Source organism: Gorilla gorilla, chromosome 8, assembly GCF_029281585.2.
Source record: "Gorilla gorilla gorilla isolate KB3781 chromosome 8, NHGRI_mGorGor1-v2.1_pri, whole genome shotgun sequence".
NCBI lineage: Eukaryota > Metazoa > Chordata > Mammalia > Primates > Hominidae > Gorilla > Gorilla gorilla.
Genome location: NC_073232.2, coordinates 36,047,384 through 36,066,132, shown reverse-complemented (window position 1 = coordinate 36,066,132; position 18,749 = coordinate 36,047,384). Strand labels below are relative to the sequence as shown.

At 43.4% G+C, this 18,749-nt stretch overlaps 1 protein-coding gene across 16 annotated transcripts in view; it reads left to right on the top strand.

Annotated features, from left to right (window-relative positions):
* The first annotated feature begins 9,147 nt into the window (after window positions 1–9,147).
* ANKRD26 (ankyrin repeat domain containing 26) overlaps window positions 9,148–18,749 on the top strand; it is a 124,664-nt gene continuing 115,062 nt past the window's right edge. For 12 of the 16 annotated variants that reach the window (XR_008669109.2, XR_008669110.2, XM_055353333.2 and 9 more), the window contains exons 1-4: window positions 9,164–9,580; window positions 15,873–15,987; window positions 16,150–16,323; window positions 17,158–17,264. Coding sequence is in view for 14 of the 16 variants with exons in the window: in XM_055353333.2 (XP_055209308.2) it covers window positions 9,339–9,580; window positions 15,873–15,987; window positions 16,150–16,323; window positions 17,158–17,264 (638 nt within the window). In the remaining 2 variants the exon portion in view is untranslated. Of the gene's footprint in view, window positions 9,581–11,347; window positions 11,495–15,872; window positions 15,988–16,149; window positions 16,324–17,157; window positions 17,265–18,749 lie in introns of all 16 variants that reach the window. The other 4 variants (XM_055353332.2, XM_055353345.2, XM_055353337.2 and 1 more) reach the window with 3 other exon arrangements.

Genomic DNA, 18,749 nt, shown 5'->3' with positions numbered 1-18,749 from the left:
GCAAGCTCCGCCTCCCGGGTTCACGCCATTCTCCTGCCTCAGCCTCCCGAGTAGCTGGGACTGACTACAGGCGCCGGCCACCACGCCCAGCTAATTTTTTGTATTTTTAGTAGAGACGGGGTTTCACTGTGTTAGGATGGTCTCGATCTCCTGACCTCGTGATCCACCCGCCTAGGCCTCCCAAAGTGCTGGGATTACAGGCGTAAGTCACCGCGCCTGGCCTCATCTTGCCTTTTTTGTTTGTTTGTTTTGTTGTTGTTTTTTCAGATGGAGTTTTGCTCTGTCGCCCAGGCTAGAGTGCAGTGGCGTGATCTCGGCTCACTGCAAGCTCCGCCTCCCGGGTTTAAGCCATTCTGCCTCAGCCTCCTGAGTAGCTGGGACTACAGGCGCCCGCCACCACGCCCGGCTTATTTTTTGTTTCGTATTTTTAGTAGAGACAGGGTTTCACCATGTTCGCCAGGATGGTCTCGATCTGCTGACCTCGTGATCCACCCACCTCGGCCTCCCAAAGTGCTAGGATTACAGGCATGAGCCACCGTGCCCGGCCCGGATCTTGCTTTTTTATCCCGTTTCACAATCTCTGCCATTTCGGTGGAGTGTTCAGTTCATTTATACTTAATATTATTTATATATTTGAATTTATACCTGTCTTTTGCTATTTTTTTTCCCTCATACCTAAAGAGATTCTGCTGTTCCTCCTTTCCTACCTTCTTTTGCTTTAAATAATTGGAACCACTGGCTGGGCGCAGTGACTCACTTGTAATCCCAGCAATTTAGGAGGCTGAGGTAGGCAGATCTCTTGAGGCCAGGAGTTTGAAACAAGCCTGGCCAACATGATGAAACCCCATCTCTACCCAAAATACAAAAATTAGTTGTGCGTGGTGGTGCATGCCTGTAATTGCGTGTATTCAACTTGCTGAGGCAGGAGAATCACTTGAACCTGGGAGGCAGAGGTTGCAGTGAGCTGAGATCATGCCAGTATACTCCAGCCTGGGTGACAGAGCAATACACCATCTCCAATAATAGTAATAATAATAATAATAATGGTTGGAACTACTGCTTTATACGATCTTAATGTCCTTAATCTTTATCTGGGAATGTCTGGTTTTGCCTTGATTCTTTTTTTTTTTTAAGGATAGTTTGCTGGATATAGAATTTGTGCCTGACAACTTTTTCTTTGACTCTCTTTTAACGTCATCCCAGTGCACCCTGATTTCCATTACTTTTGGTGCGAAGTCAGCTGTTAATTATTTTTGGTCTCCTTTGTGTAATTGTTTTCCTCACTGCTTTTGGGCTTTTTTTTTCTGGGCCTTGTCTTTTAAACAGTTTGACTAAGACGTTTTTAGGTGTGGATCTCATAGTGTTTATCCTACTTGGGTTTGTTGTTGTTGGTTTTTGTTTGTTTTAGCTTCTTGGATATATAATGTTTTTTATAAAATTTGAGAGATTTTTGGACATTATTTCTTAGTTACATTTTTCTGCCCTTTGCTCTTCTGTGATTCGCCTCATGCATTTGTTGGTACATTTCCTGTTACCCTGGTCTCAGGCTCTGTTCATTTTTTTCCGTCTTTTTCTCCCTCTATTTCTCAGGTTGTGTAATGTTGATTTTTCTTCAAGCTCACCGATGCGTCTGCCATCTCAAATCTACTTGCATTGTTTTGTTTTGTAAGTTGAATTTTTCAGCTCCCAGGTTTCCATTTGGTTCTTTCATAACTTTGTACCTCTTTATTGAGATTCTTTGTTCATTGGATTATTATAAGTTTTCTTTAATATAATAAACAGACTTCCATTTTGAACATGTTTATGAAGTCTGTTAAATCCAATAGCTAAGGATACTCGGGCAGTTTCTCTTGAATACTTTTCTTCCTTAGTGACTTATTTTGGAACCACACTCCAGATAAAGCAATTTATTATTAAGAGTGAACCTAAAGAAGACTTAAACTTTTCATAGCTATTCACTCAAAGCTATCAGAATGCCAGAATTTCACCTATCATCTATATCATTATTACTTTTAGTAACTGATACATACTTTATTGCTAGATACTCTCTAATATTTGTTCATATTCATTTTAAAGGTAATTCTGCATTATTTCAAGCCAGCTAGTTATAAGCATATTTCTTAATGTAAGTGTGTAATATTTTAATAAAGTGTGTTAGAATATAGACTTGATCTTTGGATTGGAAACATAACAGTACTGGACATGAAGATTTGCAGAGCTGATTTTTTTTTTCTTTTTTTATTTTGAGATGGAGTCTCGCTCTGTCTCCCAGGCTGGAGTGAGTTGGCATGATCTTGGCTCACTGTAACCTTCTCCTCCCAGGTTCAAGCAATTCTTGTGCCTCAGCCTCCCAAACAGCTGGGATTCCAGGCACCCGCCACCATGCTGGCTAATTTTTTTGTATTTTTAGTAGAGACGGGGTTTCACCACGTTGGCCAGGTTGGTCTCATACTCCTGACCTCAGATGATCTGCCTGCCTCAGCCTCCCAAAGTGCTGGAATTACAGGCATGAGCCACTGCACCAGGCCAGAGTTGATATCTTTGAAGTGAGGATTTTACTTCTATGCAAATTCTTTTCTGTCAGAGGTGAATCCCTATTTTAGTCATGAATATGATATTTATTCCCCTTTCACAACCTGTTGTGAAACTTCATATATATATATATATTCATTATATATATATGATTATATATATATTATATATATATGATTATATATATATTATATATATATGATTATATATATATTATATATATATGATTATATATATATTATATATATATGATTATATATATATTATATATATATGATTATATATATATTATTTATATGATTATATATATATTATTTATATGATTATATATATATTTTATATATATGATTATATATATATTATATATATATGATTATATATATATATATATAAGTGCTGTGTGGTGCTTATATATATATAAGTGCTGTGTGGTGTTCTAAACTATTTCAGTCTTGCCTTAGCATTGTAATACATAATGTAGCTAATCTGCTATGAATTTGGGAATGCATTTTATGACAAATTTACAGAGCTGTCAGGGAGGATGGAAAGGTGCTGATTTCTCATATAAAACTGTCTTCAGAGAGCTTGATGTGAATCTCCTGCACTTCTGGAAGCAGGTATTTAACTCATCCCCAGGAAATCAAGCCTGAGAGAAGTTCTGGTGAGCTGCTTGGCTCCTGTGTTGAGACTGGTCTGGTCTCTTAGCATTTGTTTTGGCAAAGAATGTTTGAATGTTTATAGAGGACAGATGCTGGTCAATTATGAGAGCTGTTGGTGGGAGGGAGAATCCATTTGGGATCCCATATGAAAAGTCCTGTTAAGGGTGTGAGCAGGCCTTAGAAGAGGGTAATCCAAAGTGGATCTGTGGATTCCTTAGGAGCTAAGAGGAAAGAAAGGCCAGAGTGGAGTGCATTCATTCAGGTCAAGGCAATTGCAGGTGAAAACAGCTGTGGGAACAGAATTGTCCCTGCGAGAGTCAGCGTTCAAAGAAAGGCCACATCAAATATTCAAAATCATCTCACAACAGTTATCAGCCAGATAAGAACCACCCTCTTCAGCTTTTGTTTTGTTTTGAGATAGAGTCTCACTCTTTCACCCAGGCTGAAGTGCTATGATGCGATCTCAGCTCGCTGCAACCTCTGCCTCCCAAGTAACTGGGATTACAAGTGTGCACCACCATGCCTGGCTAATTTTTTTGTGTTTTTAGTAGAGATGGGGTTTCACCATGTTGGCCAGGCTGGTCTCAAACTCCTGACCTCAAGTGGTCTACCCATCTTGGCCTCCCAAAGTGCTGGGATTACAGCATAAGCCTGTAGAGGAGTCCTATGCCAGACAGAAATGACTTGGCTTTGTATCCTCTTTGTGCTCAGTCATTGGCTGGAAGCAGCCTGGCAGAAGCAAGGTCGTGGTGAAAGCACCAGCTGGAGGCTACAGTTCAACTGTGCACTCCACAATAGGGTCTCCTGAAGACAGATCCAGACAGTGTGACTCCACGGCCTTTGTATCAATCTGGGTCCAATGACAGCATAGAAACCACACAGCAATTTAGCGTGGTTTAATATAAAGAATTACTAAGCTATGAGATGAGAGTAATTATAAAGATGGAAAGAGAAGTCTAAAGGGTACCTTAGGGCTGAAGGAGAGTACTCAAGAAGGGGTTAATTTGGGAGGGGGGTTCAAACATTGGTGAAGGAGGTGGGATTACAGCCTGCTAGGTGGCAGAGAAGTTTGACTCCATTTGCATGTGACTTTCCCTTGCATCTGACTACCAACCTCATTTCATCTGCATCCCAGTAGGTTGTTTCTGCCTGCCTAGAGACCAAGGGGTGGCCCTGGCCCAGGTTCTGCTGTGCTGTTGGGTTGCTTCTTCGTGTTCCTTCTACACCAATGCCAGTAGTGCTCTGCCCAGGCTGTGCATTCCCAGAGCATGCAGTTCCTTGAGTACCCTGAGCTTTGGCACCAGCCAGTAACCCTTTTAACATGGACACCATGGTCTTTGTGAGCAGGCTTGTAACAACTTCCTACCCTCAAGCCTTGTACTGCTGTGTGGGGAACTGGGCTTCCTGCCTCCTCACACCATCTATGCACCTATCAGATTGGGCCCCTGGTACTCCAGAAGGGCGTTTGCTGTTTGCTCGATGACTGTGGACCAGCTCTGGCCTTGGCAACCACACCTTCTCCAAGGACATCTGAATCCCCAGCCTTGTGAAGCCACTCATTTTAAGTTGTTCATACTTTGGGTGTAATCTTACCCTAAAGGATTCTTTAGATTTTTCTTTTCACTTTTATACTACTGTTACAGTTAATAATAATTTTTCTTTGAGATGCGGTCTTTTTTTTTTTTTTGAGATGGAGTCTCACTCTGTTGCCAGGCTGGAGTGCAATGGCGCAATCTCAGCTCACTGCAACCTCTGACTCCCTGGTTCAAGCAATTCTCCTGCCTCAGCCTCCCGAGTAGCTGGGATTACAGGACTGCACCACCACACCCAGCTAATTTTTGTATTTTTAGTAGAGATGGGATTTCACCATGTTGGCCAGGCTGGTCTCGAACTCCTGACCTCGTGATCCACCCACCTCGGTCTCCCAAGGTGCTGGGATTACAGGTGTGAGCCACCGTGCCCGGCCCGAGATGGGTCTTGCTATATTCCCCAGGCTGGTCTCAAACTCCTGTGCTCAAGTGATCCTCCTGCCTTAGCCTCCCAAGAAGCTGGAACTACAGGTATGTGCCACTGAGCCTGGATAATTTTTTTTTTTTTTTTTGAGATGGAGTCTTGCTATGTTACCCAGGCTGGAGTGCAGAGGCACGATCTCAGCTCCCTGCAACCTCTGCCTCCTGGGTTCAAGCGATCCTCCCACCTCAGCCTCCTGAATAGCTGGGATTACAGGCATGCAACACCATGCCTGGCTAATTTTTTTCTATTTTTAGTAGAGACAGGGTTTCACCATGTTGGCCAGGCTGGTGTTGAACTCCTAACCTCAAGTGATCCGCCCACCTCAGCCTCCCAAAGTGCTGGGATTACAGGCATGAGCCACCATGTCTGGGCATGGCTATTTTTTTTTTTTTTTTTTTTTTTTGAGACAGAGTCTTGCTCTGTCATCCAGGCTGGAGTGCAATGGCACAATCTTGGCTCACTGCAACCTCCGCCTCCTGGATTCAAGTTATTCTCCTGCCTCAGCCTCCCGAGTAGCTGGGATTACAGGCGCCTGCCACCACACCTGGCTAATTTTTGTATTTTTAGTAGAGATGGGGTTTCACCATGTCGGCCAGGCTGCTCTCAAACTTCTGACCCCAAGTGATCCACCGACCTCGGTCTCCCAAGGCATGTAATCTCTGCTGGGATTACAGGTGTGAGACACCGCGCCCGGCACTGGCCATGGGTAATTTTAAAACACTTTTTGGAGACATGTTCTGGCTATGCTGCCTAGGCTGGTCTCAAACCCCTGGCTTCAAGCCATCTTCATGCCTCAGCCTCCCAAGTAATTGGGATTACAGGCACAAGCTACCATGCCAAACTTCTATAGCAAATAATTATTTGTATTAAATTTTTCTTGTTCAGGTTACTAGGTGGTTTCTCTCCTGATTGAAACCTGGCAGACACATTGTCTCTTTCTAGGATGTACTTTTTTTTTCTTTCCATCTTCTCCCCTCTCACAAACTCCTGTTTATTCTTTAAGTCTCAGCTTTTAAAATTTAATTTAATTTGATTTTAGAGACAGGGTCTTGCTATGTTGCCCAGGCTGATCTCGAACTCCTGAGCTCAAGTGATCCGCCAGCCTCAGCCTTTCAAAGTGCTGGGATTACAGGCGTGCACCACCATGCCCAGCCCTAAAGTTCAGCTTTGACATCACTTCTTCATGTGCCTCTCTCCATGACCTACCACCCTTCTCTTGACATGATTCTATAGGCCCTCTGTGCTCCCCCTTAATGTGGCACTAAACATGAAATTTGCCTCCCTCCCTGAAGTGAAGAATGACACATCTGTTGTTTCCTCACTGACTCTCACAATACCTAGAATAAAGAAGGTTCCCAGAACATGTTTCTGTTTAATGTGGTGGCCTCCTTACTGTGATCATCCCGGGTCTTGGATCTCCAGGAGATACAGGTAGATGGGCCTCAACACACTTGAGCCCTTATGTTCTAATCATGGTTTAATTATAGTTTCATTATTCCTCAATAGACACAGCAGAATGCATGGGAAGACACATTTCAAAGAATGAATGAACCAGTTTTGGAAAAGGGTTTGATGAGTTTCTTGGTAACTCTTAGAAGGAGAAAACACGTGTGACAGCCTTGAACTGGAATTAAAGAGCTTTATCTGGCCAGGCACGGTGGCTCACGCCTGTAATCCCAGCATTTTGGGAGGCCAAGGCGGGCGGATCACGAGGTCAGGAGATTGAGACCATCCTGGCTAACACAGTGAAACCCCGTCTCTACTAAACAAAATACAAAAAGTAGCCGGGTGTGGTGGTGGGCGCCTGTAGTCCCAGCTACTCGGGAGGCTGAGGCAGGAGAATGGTGTGAACCAAGGGGGCGGAGCTTGCAGTGAGGCGAGATATCGTGCCACTGCACTCCAGCCTGGGAGACAGAGTGAGACTTCATCTCAAAAAAAAAAAGAGCTTTATCTAAGGGATTTGCTAAGGCATTCATATCTCAGTTGATTTTCACTATAAAACAAATATTCCCCTAACACATTAATTTCATTGATATTAATTATTAAATGAGGGTATAGGAGAACTGAACCAGGGCATTACTTTAGCCTTAGACAGGCATGGGAGTTACAAGTGACAACTTTCTAGAGGGTGTCTGCTCTGGATCTGAAATTAATTTCTATATGAATGGGAGATCTTAGCTTTCAATGAACTCCAAGAAACTTTTTGGGGATCCAGCATTTGGCTGATGAATTCAGCACCTCAGAGCTGGCCTAACATATAGTCCTTGGGTATCTCTGGTCTATACAAAAACACTATAGTCAACCAAATCTCTACAACTTACCTGGAGAGTGGTGTGTGATTCCTATATCCATCCAGACTGGTAATGTCTTTGGCCTTAATTTCAGGCTGCATTAGGAAATGTCAGAGTCTTCTGTTCAAGAGTCAGTGTTCTCCACACTTGAGTATTTTTTGTTTTTGTTCTCGTTTTTTGAGATAGAGTCGTGGTCTCCATCCAAGAGTCTCCACTCCAGAGTGCAGTGGTGTGATCTCAGCTCACTGTCACCTCTGCCTCCCAGGTTCAAGTGTTTCTCCTGCCTCAGCCTCCCGAGTAGCTGGGACTACAGGCATGCACCACCACACCCAGCTAATTTTTGTATTTTTAGTAGAGACGGGGTTTCACCACGTTGGCCAGGCTGGTCTCGAACTCCTGACCTCAGGTAATCCACCCACCTCGGCCTCCTAAAGTGCTGGGACTTGACTAGCTTCATAGATCACCTTGGGGAATGTTGAGGAGACAACATAACTTTCTAGCTGGGGTAGTGTAGGAGGAAAATTCTTGGTGACGATAGTGGAAACCACTCTCCCACATCAAAACCATTTGATCTAGCTAAGCTGGAGAGGCCTGAGAAGTGTTGGTTTGTTTTTGCTCATTTCTCACTTGGCAATAAAGACGCCTGTTCTGGGGCCAGCCACCTCCTCCACAAGGGACCCTAGAGCTGTCCAGAGATATGGAGGTGCATTCCAGCAGCAATTTCTGCTGAGACTCCACTTGACGTCTGCGTTGCTAATTCCAATTTGTTGTCAAATTATTCAATCTAGGCTGGGCGTGGTGGTTCACACCTGTAATCCCAGCACTTTGGGAGGCTGAGATGGGAGCATCATTTGAGCCCTGGAGTCGGAGACCAGTCTGGGCAACGTGGCGAGACCCTGTCTCTACAAAAAATGCAAAAATAGCCGGGCGTGGTGGCTTGCATCTGTAGTCTCAGCTACTCACTCAGGAGGCTGAGGTGGGAGTATCGTTGAGCCCAGGAGGTGGTGACTGCAATGAGCCGTGATTGCACCACTGCACTACAGTCTGGGCGACAGAGCGAGACTCTGTTGGGGGGGGGGGGGGGGGGGAAGAAGAAGAAGAAAGAGATGTAACTTTGGAAAATCAAAAGCAAAAAATAAAACGTAAGGCTGGGCCAAAGGCAGTGGGGTGGGGGAAGGAGGCATGCAGAAATGCGTTCTCATTTCTTCTGGAGAATGTGCATTGGTTTCTCCTCGTAAGTTTGCACTTGACACATATTGCCACGATCTCCGAAATCCTGTGCCCTCTGTTGTTGCACCTGTTAAGTTCTCATGGAGACCAGATGGCACCCAAAGGGACACGGAAGGGGAATAGACTGAGAGATAGGGAGATTCAGAGAGTTTCTTAGGGGAGTTTTCTCGGAGAAGAGGCCTTCAGCATCTTAAAACTCCACGCTACTCCAGTCCCAGTCATGCGTAAAGGCTGCTTCCCCACAGGCGCGAGGCTTCTTTTCGCAAACGTCCTGAACACTCAGCCAGACTCCCACCGACATTTGTTTGACAGGAACGCAGGGCTCGTCCCAGTCGCCGAGATTTGCGAGGTCTGGGCCTTGCACATGCGCACGGAGCACACTTGGCCACTGGGCCTTCGTGCGCACGCGCGTGGACCTTGCCGTCTGAGGTGCGCATGTGCACTTGTGTCTAGCGGGATCGCTTGCTTGGTAACCCGGAGGGAGAGATTGGAAACCGCGGAGTTTCCTTTGGGAGGCTGCGGCCAGCCGGGGCTGACTTGCTATGTTGGGCTCCGGAGGCCGTTAAGAGCCGAGAGAGACATGAGGTGTCTCTGAAGCCCGGTCGCCTGGGCCATGAAGAAGATTTTTAGTAAGAAGGGCGAGTCGCCCTTGGGCTCCTTCGCGCGGCGGCGGAGGAGCAGCGCGGGCGGCGGGGGCGAGCTGGGGGAGGGCGCCTACTCGCGGCCCGGCTACCACGTCCGAGACCGAGATCTCGGCAAGATCCACAAAGCTGCCAGCGCGGGTAATGTGGCGAAAGTGCAGCAGATCCTTTTGCTCAGGAAGAATGGCTTGAACGATAGAGACAAGATGAACAGGTAATAGGCGTCGCAAGCCCGGACTGAGTGCCACTGGAGTAGGCGGGCAGGAAGAGGGGCCCCTTTTGTGGGAGCCACTCAGGGCCTGGATCAGCCTCCCGCGGGCTCCGCAGCCCCTGGGACGGTGACACCTTGCAGGGCTCCGGCGCCCAGGCCGCCTTTCTGAGCAGAAAAACAAAAACAGAACTCTAGCTGGTTTCCGATCCCCCCGAAATCCCCTTAGAGAGCACTTAAGTGACAATTTTAAAGTGAATTAACGAACAAAAGCACGTACAGCGTTTTATTTTTAATGTACACATTTAAGATATAATGTCATACACTTTATGGAAAGGTGCATAATGAGATAAGCAGTTTCCATATATAGCAACTTCTGGGTTAAAAATTATTTATATAAAATCTGTTATTCGTCAGGCGCGGTGGCTCGCGCCTGTAATCACAGCACTTCGGGAGGCTGAGGCGGGAGGATTGCTTGAGGCCAGGAGTTCAAGGCCAGCCTGGGCATTATAGCGAGACCCCCCCCCCCCACCCCCCCCATCTCTAATAGTCTCAGCTACTTGGAAGGCTGAGGCAGGAGCATCACTTGAGCCCAGGAGTTCTAGGCTGCAGTGAGGTATGTCAGTGACAACAGAGCAAGACCCTATCTTTCAAAAAGAAAAAGGAATAAAATGCCTTTAGGAAATAGATATACAAGTAATTTGTTTTTCTCAGCATTGCTTAAGCAGTGTATTAAGGAGAACCCATAGAATGGATTTTGTGAATAAATGTCAGTGCATGATAATATGTGACCATTGAAAGTGGCAGTAGAGGCCAGGCGTGGTGGCTCACGCCTGTAAACCCAGCATTTTAGGAGACCAAGGCAAGCGGATATCCTGAGGTCAGAAGTTCGAGACCAGCTTGGCCAACATGGTGAAACCCCGTCTCTACTAAAAATACAAAAATTAGCTAGGCATGGTGGCGGGAGCCTGTAATCTCAGCTACTCTGAAGACTGAGGCAGGAGAATCGCTTGAACCTGGGAGGCAGAGGTTGCAGTGAGCCAAGATCGTGCCATTGCACTCCAACCTGGGCAGCAAGAGCAAAACTCTGTCTCAAAAAAAAGAAAGAAAAGAAAGTGGCAGTAGATACAGAAGTGTATTGGCATGTGAGGATATACTTTGGTATCTCAAGTGAGAAAAAAAGTTTGATTATACATACAGACTGTGGTCTTGTGTTAGCTGAAAATATGTACAAAACGTGGTAAAATTTGGCCGGGCGCGGTGTCTCACGCCTGTAATCCCAGCACTTCGGGAGGCCGAGGCGGGCGGATCACGAGGTCAGGAGATCGAGACCACCCTGGCTAACACAGTGAAACCCCGTCTCTACTAAAAATACAAAAAAATCAGCCGGGCATGGTGGCGGGCGCCTGTAGTCCCAGCTACTCCGGAGGCTGAGGCAGGAGAATGGCGTGAACCCGGGAGGCGGAGCTTGCAGTGAGCGGAGATCACGCCACTGCACTCCAGCCTGGGCGACAGAGCAAGACTCCGTCTCAAAAAAAAAAAAAAAAGTGGTAAAATTTGTTATTTCTGGGCATTTGTATAATAAGTCAAACTTTTTTCTTTATGATTTCTGCAATGAGTATGTATTAAAGTTCTAGTGAAAATTTATTATTAATGAAGTAATCCTTGGGAAGAGAGGAATATGAATCTTGCACAGATAAAAATCATTTCCCACTTTATTTTTTTCCTTTTTTTGGTGGATTGCTATCGTCTGACAACTTTTATCTTTTTCAGAAGTAAAGGGGATCTTGGCTGGGCACCGGTGGCTCATGACTGTAATCCCAGCACTTTGGGAGGCCCAGGCAGGAGGATTGCTTGACCCAGGAGTTCGAAACTAGCCTGGGCAACATAGTAAGACCCTGTCTCTATTAAAAATGAAAGGTAAAGGAGATCTTTGTTCTCGCCACCAAAAATTAAGAAGATAAAAAATAAAAATAAAAAAAGAGAAAGTAAAGGGTATCTTTTTATCTGTATTTATAGATTTTATGTATACATTTTATCATATACATGTTTTTATTATAGATTTATTATATATGCAAACAGGTACAATCATTTTATTTTAGTTGTGTCCTTATAACAATAAAAATACCAAATATAAATGATAATTAGGCCGGATGCAATGGCTTAGGCCTGTAATCCCAGCACTTTGGGAGGCTGAGGAGGGTGGCTCACTTAAGTCCAGGAATTCAAGACCATCCTGGCCAAAGTGGTGAAACCCTTCTGTAGTAAAAATACAAATATTAGCCAGGTGTGGTGGTACACACCTGTAGTCTCAGCTACTTGGGAGACTGAGGCAGGCAGTAGAATAGCATGAACCTGGGAGGCGGAGGGTATAGTGAGCTGAGATCGCACCACTGCAATCCACCCTGGGTGACAGAGCGAGACTCCATCTCAAAAAAACAAAACAAAACAAAACAAAAAAAAGATAAATATTATTGCAAAAGAATAAAAGAATTACTCTACTTTATAAGAATTTTATTTAAAAATATTGAACTCCCTAATGATTTTTCCATTCTTTCAATCCATTTATTCATCAATCATAACCTGAATACCTGTTATGTAGCAGACATAGTCTGCTATCTCTTTTTTCTTTTTTTCTTAGACAGAGTCTCTCTCTGTTGCCCAGGCTGGAGTACAGTGGCCAGATCTCAGCTTACTGCAACCTCTGCTTCCCGGGTTCAAGCGATTCTCCTGCCTCAGTCTCCTGAGTAGCTGGGACAGCTAATTTTTTTTTTTTTTTTTTTGTATTTCTAGTAGAGACGGGGTTTCACTGTGTTAGCCAGGGTGGTCTCGATCTCCTGACCTTGTGATCTGCCCGCCTCGGCCTCCCAAAGTGCTGAGATTATAGGCATGAGCCACCGCACCTGGCCTTTTTTGTTTTTGAGGTGGAGTCTCGCTTCTTCACCCAGGCTGGAGTGCGATGGTGTGATCTCGGCTCAGTGCAACATCCATCTCCTGGGTTCAAGCAATTCTCCTGCCTCAGCCTCCCTAGTAGCTGAGATTCCAGGCCCGTGCCACCATGCCTGGCTAATTTTTGTATTTTTAGTATAGATGGAGTTCTACCCTGTTGGCCAGGCTGGTCTCAAACTCCTAACCTCAAGTGATCTGCCTGCCTTGGCCTCCGAAAGTGTTGGGATTACAGGCGTGAACCACCGCTAGTTATAAGCATATTTCTTAATGTAAGTGTGTAGTATTTTAATAAAATGTGGTAGAATATAGACTTGATCTTTGAATTGGAAACATAGCAGTACTGGACATGAAGATTTGCAGAGCTGATTTTTTTTTCTTTTTTTTTTTTTTTTTTTGAGATGGAGTCTCGCTCTGTCTCCCGGGCTGGAGTGAGTTGGCATGATCTTGGCTCACTGTAACCTTCTCCTCCCAGGTTCAAGCAATTCTCGTGCCTCAGCCTCCCAAACAGCTGGGATTCCAGGCACCCACCACCATGCCTGGCTAATTTTTTTGTATTTTTAGTAGAGACGGGGTTTCACCACGTTGGCCAGGTTGGTCTCGAACTCCTGACCTCAGATGATCTGCCTGCCTCAGCCTCCCAAAGTGCTGGAATTACAGGCATGAGCCACTGCACCAGGCCAGAGTTGATATCTTTGAAGTGAGGATTTTACTTCTATGCAAATTCTTTTCTGTCAGAGGTGAATCCCTATTTTAGTCATGAATATGATATTTATTCCCCTTTCACAACAGGAACTTCATATATATATATAAGTGCTGTGTGGTGTTCTAAACTATTTCAGTCTTGCCTTAGCATTGTAATACATAATGTAGCTAATCTGCTATGAATTTGGGAATGCATTTTATGACAAATTTACAGAGCTGTCAGGGAGGATGGAAAGGTGCTGATTTCTCATATAAAACTGTCTTCAGAGAGCTTGATGTGAATCTCCTGCACTTCTGGAAGCAGGTATTTAACTCATCCCCAGGAAATCAAGCCTGAGAGAAGTTCTGGTGAGCTGCTTGGCTCCTGTGTTGAGACTGGTCTGGTCTCTTAGCATTTGTTTTGGCAAAGAATGTTTGAATGTTTATAGAGGACAGATGCTGGTCAATTATGAGAGCTGTTGGTGGGAGGGAGAATCCATTTGGGATCCCATATGAAAAGTCCTGTTAAGGGTGTGAGCAGGCCTTAGAAGAGGGTAATCCAAAGTGGATCTGTGGATTCCTTAGGAGCTAAGAGGAAAGAAAGGCCAGAGTGGAGTGCATTCATTCAGGTCAAGGCAATTGCAGATGAAAACATAGTCTACTATCTCTCAGGACCTTTCCATCCTCAAAACCTTTATGTTTACATACCTGCCCAGCCTGAGCAAGTTGAGAGATTTAAGATTAGACTATTAGGGCAATCTCAATTGAAGCTTTTCCTCCCTCCTCTTATTTATTTATTTTTTTGAGAGGAGATTATGCTCTGACACGCAGGCTGGAGTAAAGTGGCGTGATCTCGGCTTACTCCAACTCCGCCACCAGGGTTCAAGTGATTCTCCTGCCTCAGCCCCCTCGAGTAGCTGGGATTACAGGCACGTGCCACCATGTCCGGCTAATTTTTGTATTTTTAGCAGAGATGGGGTTTTACCATGTTGGTCAGGCTGATCTTGAATTCCTGACCTCAAGTAATCTGCCTGCCTCGGCTTCCCAAAGTGTTGGGATTACAGGCATGAGTCACTGCACCCAACCCCTCTTTATAAACAAAAGTGTTTCTGAAGGTAGAAAATTATAAGAAATAACCTTTAACTACCCTTTTGTAAATTTATGTCTTAAACACGAATATTAGTCATTGGAAATATCTGCATATATTCTATAAATCTAAATATTGAATAAAATGAGCCAACCTATTCGAATCCTGAGTTTCTTTTGTGTTGAAGTTTCTTGAAAACACAGTAAGAATTACTTTGTTTTAAAAATCTGTTTTTCAATTTTAAAAATGCTTCCAATTATAGTTGTAATAAATCATGAATTACAAGTGGCATTCCAATGTCAGAGATATTGAAATGTGAGAAAATGAGCATCTTAGAATCACTGAAATACTGTGTTATCTCTAATTTTTTTTTTTTTTTTGTAGACAGGGTCTCTCTCTGTTGTCCAGGCTAGAGTACAGTGGCACAATCACAGCTCACTATAGCCTCAACCTCCTGGGCTCAAGCGATTCTTTGGCCTTAGCCTCCTGAGTAGCTGGGACCACAGGTGTTCACCACCATGCCTGGCTACTTTTTAAATTTTTATAGAGATGGAGTCTCACTATGTTGCCCAGGCTGGTCTCAAACTCTTGGACTCAAGCAGTCATCCTACCTCAGCTTCCCAAAGCTCTGGGATCCAGGCATGAGCCGCCATGCCTGGCCTTATCACTGATCTTTAAAACATACTGTCAACTAGGTATAATTGTATCATTTCATTTAATTTAAACATCTTTATTAAATAGTAGTAATGGTAATTATATCTAACAATTATTGAGCTGTTATTTGTGCTAGGAACTGTTCTAAACATTTTGCATAGATTCTCATGTAAGCATCCCAGTGGCGTCCTATGAGATAGCTACAATTTTGATCCCCATTTTATTGACGAGGAAACTGAGGCACTTACTAAGCCATAATGAGTAAGTGACAGCTTAAAGTAGGATTCAGCCCCAAGTTGAACTGAGTCTAAAGGTCAAGCCTTTTCTATTCAGATAGGTTGCTCTTTCATTAATATGGTGAGTAGTAAGAGCTAATAAATATTGTACTGTTTTCAGAAGAAAATTAAATACTTGTTTTGAAGGCAGAGGATTAACATGTGTATTAGTCTGTTCTCATGCTGCTAATAAAGACATACCCTTTATTATATGGGTAATTTATAAAGGAAAGAGGTTTAATTAACTCACAGTTCAGCCTGGTTGGGGAGGCCTCAGGAAACTTAACAATCAGGGCAGAAGGAGAAGCAAACATGTCCTTGACATGGTGTCAGCAAGGAGAAGTGCCAAGCAAAAGAGGGAAAAGCCCCTTAAGAAACCATCAGATATTGTGAGAACTCACTATCACAAGAGCAGCAGCACGAGGGAACCACCCTCATGATTCAGTTACCTCCCACTGAGTCCCCCTCACCACACGTAGGGTTCATGGGAACTACAATTTGGGATTTGGTTGGGGACACAGCCAAGATGAGATTTGGGTGGGGACACAGCCAAACCATATCAACATGCTATTTAATGTTTATAATTTTATGAATCATTGTATGTTTTGAGACAGTGCACTACAGTTTATAAAAAGTCCTGTCACTCTCATAGGACGGCTCTACATTTGGCCTGTGCCAATGGTCATCCAGAAGTAGTAACTCTCCTGGTGGACAGAAAATGCCAGCTCAATGTGTGTGACAACGAAAACAGGACAGCTCTGATGAAGGTATATAGTAGCCAGCTCTTTCAGCATGAGATGGATTTGACTTAAATACATAGAATGAAAATGAATTTATCTCATTAAAATATAACTAATTGGTGAAACCTGTGGAGTGTTTATTTTGCATTCCTAGAATTTATGATCTGTTTCTTGGTGTAATACTCCCAGGCTGTACAATGCCAGGAAGAGAAATGTGCAACTATTCTGCTAGAACATGGTGCTGATCCAAATCTTGCAGATGTCCATGGCAACACTGCTCTTCACTATGCTGTCTATAATGAGGACATATCAGTAGCAACAAAGCTGCTTTTGTATGATGCAAATATTGAAGCAAAAAACAAGGTATAGATCAACCAACTTTATTTTTACAGTATTTGAAATGCATTTGTTTCAACAGTGACATATGTAAGGGTTAGTTTTCTGTATTTGGAAGCACAAGCATTCCCTGACTGAAAGTATTTTAAAATAACTTAATTGTCTAAGATTTTACTTTAAATGTTGATACTTTTAAAGAAGCATTAGGCAGTACACCTTTCTTTTATGCATTTATTGTAAATACTTGTGAAAACACAATTTGTTAAAGGCAAATCTTTTTTTTTTGAGACAGAGTCTTGCTCTGTCTCCCTGGCTAAAGTGCAGAGGCGCGATCTCGGCTCACTGCAACCTCTGCCTCTGCCTCCCGGGTTCAAGCAATTCTCCTGCCTCAGCCTCCCGAGTAGCTGGGATTACAGGTACCCACCACCATGCCCAGCTAATTTTTGTATTTTTAGTAGAGATGGGGTTTTGCCATGTTGGCCAGGCGGGCCTCGAACTCCTGACCTCAGGTGATCCACCCACCTCAGCCTCCCAAAGTGCTGGTATTACAGGCGGGAGCCACTGTGCTCAGCCTAGAAGCTCTTGGTTTTGATGGGAAACAATCCAGTAAATACAATATGCCATGCCAAATGGTGTGATAGAAGCAAATATTCTTAGAACCGGTAACAATTTGAAGTGAGTTTTGGAGATGAGTGGAGTTCATGTGGTGAGGCAGAGAAGGGGTGTTTCCAAGGGAAGCAAGTGTTTTTTATTTGTTTTCTATTTTCTATGTTTCAGTTCAAAGGGTCTGACATAGAGTTTTCAGTTCAGCCGAGAAATATGTAATTTTATGCATTTTAACTTGTTTTTGCTGTCTTACAGGATGACCTCACACCACTTTTACTTGCAGTAAGTGGAAAAAAGCAGCAAATGGTGGAATTTTTAATAAAGAAAAAAGCAAATGTAAATGCAGTGGATAAGTTGGAAAGGTACAGTAGCTGGTTTTGTTTTGGATTTTTAAACTTGTGTGTTTAAAAGGTTTTTTAGATCTGTGTTTTGCATGTTACAGGTTTTTTAAACCTGCTTGTTCTTGAGGGGCAACAGTGATTCGTTGGTGTTTCTCACTCAAGTCAGAAATATTAAATTAATAAGAAGGTTAACATAATTATGGGGATATAGTGACAAATAGCAACACAAATCAGTTAGGAAGAAAAGCAGTTGCTTGGATTGGGCAATATAAAAGAAGACTATACAGTAGGATTCATCTTCTCTTATAATATTGACTGATGTTTGTTATTTGTAAACCCATGTTTTTGGCCATGTGATCTGTTAGCTAAAGAGGTTTCTTATCAGTTTTATTAGTTTTATAAAATGTGGACTTTAACTTTTAGTTTACTTTTTTTTTTTTTTGACATGGAGTCTCCCCCGTCACTCAGGCTAGAGTGCAGTGGCGCAATCTCAGCTCACTGCAATCTCCACCTCCCGGGTTCAAGTGATTCTCCTGCCTCAGCCCCCTGAGTAGCTGGGATTACTGGTGCACACCACCACACCTGACTAATTTTTGTATTTTTAGTAGAGATGGGGTTTCACCATGTTGGTCAGGCTGGTCTTGAACTCCTGACCTCGTGATCCACCCGCCTTGGCCTTCCAAAGTACTGGGATTACAGGCGTTAAGCCACTGCGCCCGGCCACTTTTTAACTCAATATTGAACTTCTTCACCCTTTTATGGTATTGTTCTAACCTCTGCTTATGTACTTTTCCTTCAGAAATGCTGTGTTAAACATCAATAGCAGTTATTGTCTTTTGAGTGCCTCTTTGCTTTAAGTTGCTTTCTTTGAAGAATACGGATGTTAGGTTATCCCTAGGTGATTGTTGATCGCTATTGCCAGATACTATAGTTTCATTATTTTTTTCCTTTTCTATTTCTAGTATATTTTGATGTTTTTATTTTTAATTGGTATGGGCAAAGGGAAGAAAGACAGCTTTTATTGGATAAACTTTTCCTTTATTGAAGACAAGCCATAGATGGGTGATAAAGAGAAAAGAGGCTTTAAATTCACACAAGACTGGATTTAATTCCTTGCTTTCCCACTTGTTAAGTGTGTAAGCTTGGGGACCTTATTTATCACCAAATATGTTTTCTGATATAAAAAGGGGGATACTAAATATATCTCAAGGTGGTTGTATATAAGTAAGATTATATAGCATTTGATTCAGTGCCTAGCCCATGCTTATCAGCATCATTAGCTGAAACTACTGTGACTCCTATTATTACCTTTATTATTATTATTATTTGAGACAGGGTCTGGCTCTGTCACCCGGGCTGGAGTGCAATGGTGTGATATTGGCTCCCTGCAACCTCTGTCTCTTGGGCTCAAGCAATCCCCCTGCCTCAGCCTCCTCAGTAGCTGGGACTACAGGCATGTGCCACCACATCCAGCTAATTTTTGCATTTTTTGTAGAGATGGGATTT